Below are 10,690 nucleotides of genomic sequence, written 5' to 3'. Positions count from 1 at the left end.
GATACTACAACACCTGTATACTTGCAGGTAAAACTGCACTAGATTTTTGATTCATTAATTTGAGTCAAAGTTTAGTCGCAACACTATACTACACAGAGTACTCTCCACACATATTCTCTTTACACTTCACACCATATTACAACTACAACATCTATCTCATGCCCATACTTCATAGTACAGTCTACAATACTATACAATCAAACCCAACACTTCACAACTACACTTCACTTCACAACTACACAGCGAACTCCATAAATACTAACTACACAGTCTACAGTCCAAGCAATCAACTACTTTAGATGTAAATAATTAGAGATAAAGGGTTATACCATCGACGGAATAAGCCGTGCATTGCTCGTTGCCCGTCACGATCAAAGCGTCAGAGGAGTCGTACGTGGCGATAACACCACGTACAGTGGCTGTCTACCACGTAAAGTGACAGTTTTGACTTGAGAATAGCTAGGCGTGGTCTTGGAAAGGCTCAAGGTGGCCTCGTGGTGGTCAAAGGTGGCAAAGCACGGCTGCATCATGCTGTGAACAGTGAATCCAAGATGGTGGGACATTGCTTGAGGTGGAGGAAGGCCATAAAACTTCATGAAAAGTTAGGGAAAGGTAGAAGAAGATGTGGTGGAGTTGTGGTGGCGAGGTGGTGGCTAGGCGATGGCTTACGGTGGCGGATCGGCCACAAGAAATGAAATACTGCCTTGGAGAGTGAGAGCTGTACAAAGCTCTATTGGGCATGAAATTTATTAGGGAAGGTCGTGGTGATGAGAGGAACAAGGTGGTGGTAGTGAAAAATAGTCATGTACAGTGGTGCACAGTGGGGCAACCGAAACTAAGGTTGTGGAGACCCATCAGAGAAAGAGAGAGAGGTAGAGGAAACAGAGTATTTGCAGAGGAAGCCCATGATGTGGTGAAGCCGTTGGTGGTGCTTGGTGGCCGTTTTAGCCGTGTATGGTGGCTCTAGGTGGAGGAAATGTGTGTTAAACCCATTTTGAGGGTGGTGCCATGAAGGGAGAAGAAGGGCATGTGGGGGCTTGCCTGTGGGAGGGAATGATGGCCAGAGGGTGGTGGTCAATTGGTGATTGGAGGTGAGGCCATAGATGCTGTGTACGGTGGTGTGGAGGTGGATAATGGGTTATTGCCCATTTTGGCTAGTGAAGCCGTGGGAGGAGAAAGGGCTACCGGTGTAGCTCACCATCGGTAGGGTAGTGCTCACCGATGAAAGGAGAACATGCCAGAGGTGGAGGTGAGGCATGGCAGTTGGAGGTGGCATTGGCTGGAGTTGCAACAAGCATGGTGAAGAAGAACACACACGTATGTCAGGCATGAAGAAGAAAGAGAGGAGAGAGAAGAGAGAAAGGAAGAAAGGAAAAAGTGAAGAGAAAAAGGTAGGGCCTGGGTATTTATTCTAAAACCTTCGTTTCGGAATCTTCAAAACGATCTAACGATGAGTTTAAACACTGATTTGAAAACACGTAAGTGTTTTATTTAAAATAAAACATTGAGAGGAATTAAGATAGAATATTATTTTATAAACTAAATTTTATAAAATAATATTTCTTCATCATTATTTAAAATGATAAAGTATCGTTAATTATTCAAAGAGAATAAAACCATTTAAATTAAATTAGAGTTTTCAACGTAAAATTAAATATCTTAATATTTTAAAACAATTAAAATATTTAATTTAAGTAATTATCCACAATTATAATATTTTTAGAACTCATTAAAATATTATAATTATGTTACTTTAAAAACAAACTTATCTAATAATACTGAAAATATCTCCTACAGATATTTCCAAAATATTTAAAATATCCGTAAGTTTTAAAATATTTATCTTACTTTGAAACCCGCTAGATAACTTTCGGAACACGCCATCGGGGTGCAACACTTAGGATAAGGCTCTGCATGTAAATCGAAACTTGACACGTAGAACAAGACTCATACTTAAAGAAGAAGAAAGAAGGAGCGGATATCACAGTATCTGAGTTCTATAGAGAACTTGGTGGTGCTGGCCAGGATGATAACACATACACCTTCTTCGTGCTGGGTGTCTAAGTATGATTTTTAGTTGATGTAGTTGCTGAGTTTCTTGATATCCCTTGATTGCCCACTGCATATCCTTGCATGGTGCCTAGGGAGTCTACACCTGCAAGCGATGAGGAGATTGCTAAGGAAGAGGATATTGTTGTATCAGATGAGGTCGATGGCCTCGCTGATCATGAGATTCGTCAGTTGGTTGTTGGTCCAAATGCTCCTTATGATGGGAGCAAGAGTATCAAACAAAAAGACTTATCTAGTTTTTTCAAGATCATGAACATTATAATAGCCAACAACATTGATCTGCAACTGCACTAGACTGAGTTAGCAACACGATTTATATTACGGATCAATTGTGGTGTGCCTATCGACCTAGCGAGATATATCTTCACTAGGATTTGATCAGAGGCCACCTATATTACGACATATATATTGCCATTTGGGATCTTGCTCACATGTTTTCTTCTAGAGAAGGGAGTCAAGCAAGATGCATTTGAGCGTGTTCGGGAGCCGATTGGATCGATAAACTCCACAACCTTGTCTCATAGCATGGAACACTCCAGATTTTGTATTCGTGCGTCCACTATAGAGGTGGTCGACACTCAGAGAGATGCACAAGGCATATTGGGTTAGGCATCTGCACAGGGCGCATCACGCATTGCTACTCGTGAGGAGATTGCAGATATCGTGCATGCACAGACATCAGATATCATTGATGCAGTCCAGGTAGCCCTCAAGACTGAGTTGAAGCTCATGTCTTAGTTGATAGATATTGAGACACGCCTTGGTGGAGTCAAGGTAGTGCTATGAGATCTAGGCAAGTAGTATATATCTTTTATTTGCATTTTTTTTAATTTTTGTATGGACAATCATGACTAGTTGTGTTGTGTATAATTAATTTAAATTTTTATTGTCTTTTCATTTTCTAAACTAGTTATATATTAAGTTCCGTTTTAAGTTACATATTGAGTTCCAAGCTCAATCTGTATTATTTAAATGCTATATTTATTATACAAACTAAATATTTACCTAAATTAATAAGGAAGGTTTTGGAAATTAAAAATGTAAAAATTCAACCACCGTTCGAACTTACCAATCGAAGCCTTTGAACGTGTTTTCTATGTCCGCCATACTTTTATTCATCTAACCAGCAAAGATTTTAGATCGAACAATTAAATGATGTTCGAATGGTAACTTCAAACATCCAAGTTCACTTTCCGAACGGTTATTCAAATTCCTACTATAATTTTGTAACTTACCCCACCAATTTAACGATTGATGGTTCCAAAAACCTATTCGAATGCTCACATTATTTTGGTTTGAACACATAAGTACCCGTTCAAACGATATTCCAAACAAGGACAAATATTTCCGTCCCAATATATTTTGTTCAAACGAAAAATGATATGTTCAAACGGATAACGACATCCATCAACTTTTTGGGATGAAATCGAATTTTCATCTTTATTTTGGGACGATTTTCATTTCATCCCAAAAAAATTTGATCTTAAAAGCCAAAATTTATTGTAGTGATTGAAAGCCTTCTTTTATTAATAAATAGATATAGCATATTACATAAAGTCATTATATAATTTGAAACTTTTTATTTCTTCAGACTTTTTCATCATCTTAACACAATTTCCAAGTCAAATAAGCGGAGGGCTATCTGCACTTCTTCCTCTTAAGAACTTCAAGAGCAGATTGTGCAGTGCAGTAAGCAATAGCCTGAACGGTGACCATTGGATTCACACCTAAAGCTGTTGGAAAGACACTCGTATCAGCTATGAAAAGCCCCTCCACCTCCCATGTCTCTCCCATCTGGTTCACCACTGATTTCTTTGGGTCAACCCCCATCCTGCAGCTACCCATCTGATGCGCTGAACATAAGGAAGACGAAAGCCCTCTCAATGGCCTTGAACTTTCCTCTTTCACGAACTTCTCAAACTCATGATAGCTTGCTTTCTTTACGTTTAGGGTCTTTCCTTTTACGTGATGAGTCCCGATTTCTTCAGCTCCGGCTGCTGCCAAAATCCTCAGTACCTTCTCTATCCCTTTCTTTAGATTCTCTTCATCAGCAACTTCCATTTGGTAACTAATTGAGCTCGGTGAAAGTATTGTTCCTGAACCTTTATCCCTTGCCAATGCAAATATATGGGCAGTCCTAGAAAACTTGGACATTCGGTTTTTCATATCTGTGCCAGAAACCCACGGCATTAACACGGAGAACGAACCGGGGTGCAATGAAGGTGTCTGTATCATTGCACCATATCCAGACCCATCAAAATCTGCAACAACTGGAGACATTGCTGTCATTATTCCTCCTTCATAGCTTTTCTTCTCTGCCTCTGGCCAAAAATCGGATGGGGATTTTTCCGGAAAATAGCCCCATGACATTGCAACTGGATGTAGATGCAAGTTCTTTCCAATGTTGGCATTCTTCAACCCACTTCTTTTCAACAATGCTGGTGTACTGAGGGCGCCACAGGCAACGATAGTCACCTTAGCCTCTACTACACAAATTTCTTTTGTTCCTTCATTCTCATACTCGAAAGCAACCCCAGTTGCTATCTTCCTCTCTCTTCCTTTCTTTCTTTTGTTCAAGACTTTGATGGCCTCACAACCAGGAAGAATAGCACCATTTCCAGAACTTACCAAATCCACAAGCCATGTCTCTGAGGTGCCTTTCTTTTTCCCATCCTTGCAGCCAAGACAACACCAACCACAATAATGATCTGGTGGTGAATTTCGAGGAATGGTATTCACAGGATAACCCAATTCTTGACACCCTTTTCTGAGGATTGCGTTTTGGAATCCTTCATCTTGGAATTCAGATTGAACTCCCATTTTTTTGCAGACAACATCCATGGCTTCTTTGTATAGTTCACTATCAAATATTTCTAGCTCATGGCACACACTCCAGTCCTTAATTACATGCTGAGGGGTTCGAATTGAGGCAGACCAGTTAATTGTAGAGCCTCCGCCGACTGTGGAGCCTGCAAGAATCATCACACTCATATCATCCGTTGCCAAAACACCACTAGACAAATACATTTGATCCATGGTTGGGCCTTCAAGAAGTGAGAGATTTTTCCTGGCAAAGTAGTTTCCTTTCTCCAAGACAAGCACTTTGTAGCCAGCCTTGGCCAAAACACCTGCAACAACTCCCCCACCAGATCCAGAACCTACCACAACTGCATCACATTTGATAGATAAAGAATGATTAGATGAGCTTGAAGGATTGGGCTTCTGAGAAAGAACTGAGACAGGAAACCCAAACCCTCGAAGCACATCAACAGCCATGCCCCTAGGTTTCTTCAGATTAATGAGGCCTCTGTAAAGAGGTCCACAAAAGTCTTCTAATGTTTCTTCTTCTTCTTGATCACATTCTCTGAATCCAGTTTGTTTTAATGTCTTGGACTGCTGAGTTTGGGCTTTAAACTTTGAGTCTGGTCCAGTGTAGCCGATTGCTTTCCATGATGGGTTATCATCCTTCTCATCCACCTGAAAAATAATAATTTTTGCATTATTAAGGACCAAAATATTAAAACGCCACAAGTTGGTGTTCCCAGTTTGTAAAATATCATTAATTTTCGTGCATTGTGCGTACCAAATCACCAACTTATGATCATGACATTATTGACCATAATTATATACGATTTTGCAGTTAGTTGTATCATCGTTTTGTTTGATCGGTACATAGGCGCAACGTGGCCGAATTCGAACCACATAAATTCGAATTTTTGTGATATTTCTTTGTGTGCTATTACTTTGGTGTGACTACATTTCTTGCAAGCGAAAATGTGGTTCTTTCTCCCAAAGTTTTATTATATATAAATAAATTTACACATTAATCTGTTTATTAATATTGATTTCTTCATATTTAAAATTTAAATTAGTACTGTTTTCGATAAAATTTATTTTTAACCAATCACATTATATTGATACATATATTAGTGTACAAATATGCTTGTAATTAAATTTTTCCTTCTCTAATTATATTATGACATCATGATGTGCCATTAATGGAAGCTACGGACAAGATTGTGAAAAGATCACTAAGTACTCATTGAAATCAAAGGAGTTTCGATCACTGTAGAAAGTTAATTTGACATTTTTGGTTTATACTAGCACGAGAGAGACATGCACTAACCAAAGGTGAGAATTTACTAAACTATTTTTATTTTTTTTATTTTTTATTTTTTGGTGGAAAACTTCTAATTTGGATACCACGAGTGAAACTTTGAGTGTATTAAAGTTTTGGGTTGTATTGAGATTTTATCAAAAGAAAAACATCATTTATGAAGAGATATTACATACAAAAGTAAATTTTATAAATAAACCTAACTTTATGTGTTATATATGCCGTATTATAAAGTGATTTTTATAGTAAAATAGATTTGATTTATCATATAAAATCACGTTAGTTTATGAACTTATGTTTATGAAATCTATATGTAGATGAAATACCTCATCTTGTGTACATTGATTGTTGGTGTCAAAACAAGAAGATTAAACCAAGATTAAAAAAAATACAAAGAGAATGTTCTAACTATGACTAAACATAATGATCCCGAAGAAAACTTCTAGTTATCAGCCGGATGTTAATTAAGCTCGTCTACATGATATTCCAGCGGTCTATATCATGTATTTGTTTTATGAATGAGATATGTTATTTATAATCTATTTTCTCTTATTATTTTTTTATCATTTCATGATATAAAATTATATAATTAGAAATTATTTATTATCTTTTACTTATAAAATTATCATTTAATATCACATCATCAAATAATGAGAAGATGATAAAAAAAAAAAAAAAAAAAGATGAATAAATTTTTTCTTAGTGAATCATGACTTGAATTAATTAATGCTCTAAAACCGGTACCGTTGTACATATACGTCTAACTCGATTCAAAATGGACCAAACATTCGAAAATTAATGGACATGCATCTTGAATCCACGATTCCTGTCTGAACTTAACTGGATGCCTAGCTAAAAAGCTCATGCACTTAATTAATTATCCATGGACGAGGACGTAAGGAGCCAGCATGACTACGTGGCCTCCTCTAAACCATATGCTCTATCGATCATACCTTATATAATTAATTAATGAATCTAGCACTGGTCCTTAGCCCTGACTTCGAAATTATGTTTAGCATTTTCCACTTATTTTTTTTATTTTTTATTTTTCTGTTTCTGTGTTCAATTTTGTTAGTGAATAAATATTAATATTACGGCCGCCTCGAGAGGTTTTTGGTAACTTTTTTACAAACTGAACATAAAATAATACTAACTCCTTTAAATATATCTTGAATTATTAGTATTTTCTAAAGATATAATTGGAATTATTTAAACAATATTGGGAAATCTATTTCATGAAAGATCTATCTTGATCTCACTTTTTTTTTTTTTAATACAACAAGCAGAGTGAGAGGTTTTAAATCTAGATTTTTTATTTGTAGAACTAAGCTATATATCATTAAACTATCAGACTCTTAGCCATCTGATCTATCTCACTAATTAAGATTTATAACCTAAACTTCCAACATAAATTTTAGGAAATTTGAATCCAAGATCTTCCTATTTCATTATATATAATTAATTTACCACTTCCAAATTATGCATATCCATATCCAATGTGCTAAATAAGTAAATATGGTACATAAATGATAAATGGCGTGATCATTTCAAAAAAGAATCTTCATAACATGTTATTTTCGCTATAATGTATGGTCGAAATAGGCTGTTGGTTGATTATGACATCTCATATTCGTAATTTTATAAATCTTTAGTCTTATTATCTCCATTAATAATTCGATTTTTATTGGAAAAATATTCTTTTCCTAATTAAATAATAATTGAACAAGTAGGTCTTTCATTTGGTTTGGCAGAAAAAATATTAATAAAAATATAATCAATATATGTTTAGAATTTGTATATATCTTGGTTCTCTAGCTAGCTAGTAGTACCTAATATATATTCAATGTCGGCACATACGTAGGCCCTATATATATATATATATATGCACACATTATATATGGTTGTATATATGGATGTGGTGACTCATGAATATTTAATATGACTAATTAGGTCATGATGCAAGTTGAGGTCCGTACGTATGTCTGGGGATGATCAGGAACTGCAATATGGCTGCCAGGCTGCCACTTTTTTTTAATTGAGAACAAATATTAAAAAAAAAAAAACTTAATAATTTGTAAGCAAGCATGGCCGGCCATAATTAATTCAAAAGATACTCTAAGTGATAAACTTTAATTAATTGCGGAATTAGTAAATGTAAGTTGGGATAATTGTATCAGTTTTGTCTACATAATGCACATAATTTTTATTTTTATGTTTTAATTTTTAATTTTTTTTATTTTATTCTTCTTAAACTAATTAATTTTTTCTACTCATCATCCACACATTATATATTTAGTAAGAGAAAAAAAATAAAAGAATAAAAAAATTATATATATGGTGTGTGATGCATGCAGTGATTAATTTTATACATATGTATATATATACATGCATGTAATTAATTTTATATATTAAATACATACATGCATCTAATATATATATATATATATATATAAGAGGTGGGGATTCGAACATGATAGTTTTCTAATTTGAAGATCAAGTCTTATGCCATCTGGTCCAAAAGTACTCCTTGACAATTTGTAGTTAATTGATTCAAGCTAGCGTCACTCAAATCAACCCCTTTTAACTTTAATATTGATCTTTCCTATGCTTTGATCATTCTCTTTAAATAATTTTACGAGAGTGGAAAGTGTGTGTGTGTGTATATATATATATATCTAAATAGGTGCAGCCAGTGGACCAAAAAGATATATGGCCGGAATTAGTGGGTACGTGACAGTGGCCTAATTAGGTCCAACTTCAAACAAGTGACATTAATTTTGGTATGATCTGTCAGAGGTGATCTGGGATTCGATCGAATTTCCCATCTCGATCTATTAAAAAACAAAATGTCGAAAGTACGTAGTACTTGAATATTTAATTTTATATATACCCATTCCAGAGTTAAATTGCATGTTGGGTGACATGAAAGGAATTGTATATATTCTTCTTATGATCTAGCTAGAAAAATGGGGGAAAAAAATGAATAAAAAAAGAATTAAAAACATATATCGGGGAAATTAAATGATTCGTGCATGTTAATATACTTGCAAGAAGAATATATAATGATGGCCGAACGAGTTCTAACCTGAGTGAAGAAAACATATAGAACGACAAACTTCATGGCCCTGAAGAGCATTCTTAGTTTATAGAAGAAACTGAGAGACCAGGAAATCACGATTTCTTCCCGTTTCTGCCTAGACACCTGAGAAAATCTTTGAAAGTATGGGAATTTGCTTGAAAGGCTTGCTCTCCCGCATAGTATGAAGGTCCCAATACATGTTGATAAAAGGAACAGTGCCAATCGGACCATCCACTTCTTTGGGTGTTGTATTCTCTTGCTAAAAAATCCCCCTAGCTGCATATATATATATAAATAAGCATGCATGTAATTATATATTGATCTTGATCTTCAATCAAATTGAAGAAAAGATCAGACCAAAAGGAAATTAACGCTAATTTATTTTTGCCAAAATATTCTCTTATCCTCCCTGATTATTAACTCAAGTGTACTGGTGATAGACAAAAGATTTTCTATAAAAAGAAAAACATATATACGAAAGAAGTGAAATATATTTTGCAAAGTCACATGATGAACGTACGGCATGCATGCATCTAGCCAGCCAGCGGCTTATGATGGGAAAAACATAATTTGGAGGACAAACTATGTAAAACATTATTGAAAATGGGATACTAGCTACCGATAGTAATTCCTACACGTTCTGGAGTTCCGGCCATGGAAGCACAAGTGGCGTAGAACTTGACGACGGATTCGTCGGCTGTAACGTCGGAGACTTCAACAGACGGCAAGAAGGTGTCGCAGAGAGCAGTGACGGAGTCCATCTCCCAAGAGGAGAGAGAGTTGACGTAATTAATATTAGACATGGCTCCAACACTACGAATATGATCATGATCTTCTCCAACATGAAGAAGCCCCCGAGTGTCGACGTAATCACCAACAAAATCAATCACCATGTGTTCTTCTCGCTTGCCGTTTAGTTTTGAGGTGCACCTAAGATCGATTCCTGCACCATTTAGCTCCATATATATATATATATATATATATCTACGTACGTACTTGGGTTGAAAGAGAGATCGAGTGATCAGGGCCTAGCTAGCTCTAGCTTAATTTTGAGAATGAAAAAGAGAGCTTGCTTCCCTACATGTATATATAATCGATATTATTCGAAAACTAAATAAAACCATGAGAGGTCATGGAGAGAAAGAGACAGAAAGAGAACACGTGGCCATATGGCGATCATGACGAACCAAACGTACTGAACACCACACCCACACGTACGTATACAAGTAAAGGTGGAAATTGCTGTGGGCGGAAGCCATTGAAATAAATGTTAACGCATAACGCTACCTCTTATATCGTATTAACTCGTTCAATCTGCCTTCATTAAATATGGTAGCTAGGGTTTTCTGTTTTTATATATTTTTGTTATAACCCGATGAGGCCGTAATCTTGGACGTGATGATCTGCTGCAAAATCGTACATGG

General features: G+C 35.8%; 1 protein-coding gene across 1 annotated transcript; it reads right to left on the bottom strand.

The window, feature by feature from the left end:
* Positions 1-3,576: 3,576 nt before the first annotated feature.
* On the bottom strand, positions 3,577-10,429 carry LOC122280584 (long-chain-alcohol oxidase FAO4A). The gene is made up of 3 exons (XM_043091543.1): positions 9,902-10,429; positions 9,273-9,542; positions 3,577-5,547 (listed from the first exon to the last, which is right to left on the bottom strand). Exons 1-3 carry the CDS (start codon positions 10,226-10,228, stop codon positions 3,709-3,711), a joined length of 2,436 nt encoding a protein of 811 aa, XP_042947477.1. The 5' UTR covers positions 10,229-10,429; the 3' UTR covers positions 3,577-3,708.
* Positions 10,430-10,690: the final 261 nt, after the last annotated feature.

The sequence above is a fragment of the Carya illinoinensis genome, chromosome 11 (assembly GCF_018687715.1).
Source record: "Carya illinoinensis cultivar Pawnee chromosome 11, C.illinoinensisPawnee_v1, whole genome shotgun sequence".
Lineage (NCBI taxonomy): Eukaryota > Viridiplantae > Streptophyta > Magnoliopsida > Fagales > Juglandaceae > Carya > Carya illinoinensis.
This window is presented reverse-complemented; position numbering and strand designations above follow the sequence as displayed.

Excerpts from the sequence above, each read along its gene's own strand:
- LOC122280584 (XM_043091543.1), bottom strand. The coding sequence starts at position 10,228 with ATGGAGCTAAATGGTGCAGGAATCGATCTTAGGTGCACCTCAAAACTA. Across the intron at positions 9,543-9,901 it reads TGGCCGGAACTCCAGAACGT|CTAGGGGGATTTTTTAGCAA; the intron begins GTAGGAATTACT and ends ATATATATGCAG. Across the intron at positions 5,548-9,272 it reads TATATGTTTTCTTCACTCAG|GTGGATGAGAAGGATGATAA; the intron begins GTTAGAACTCGT and ends ATTATTTTTCAG.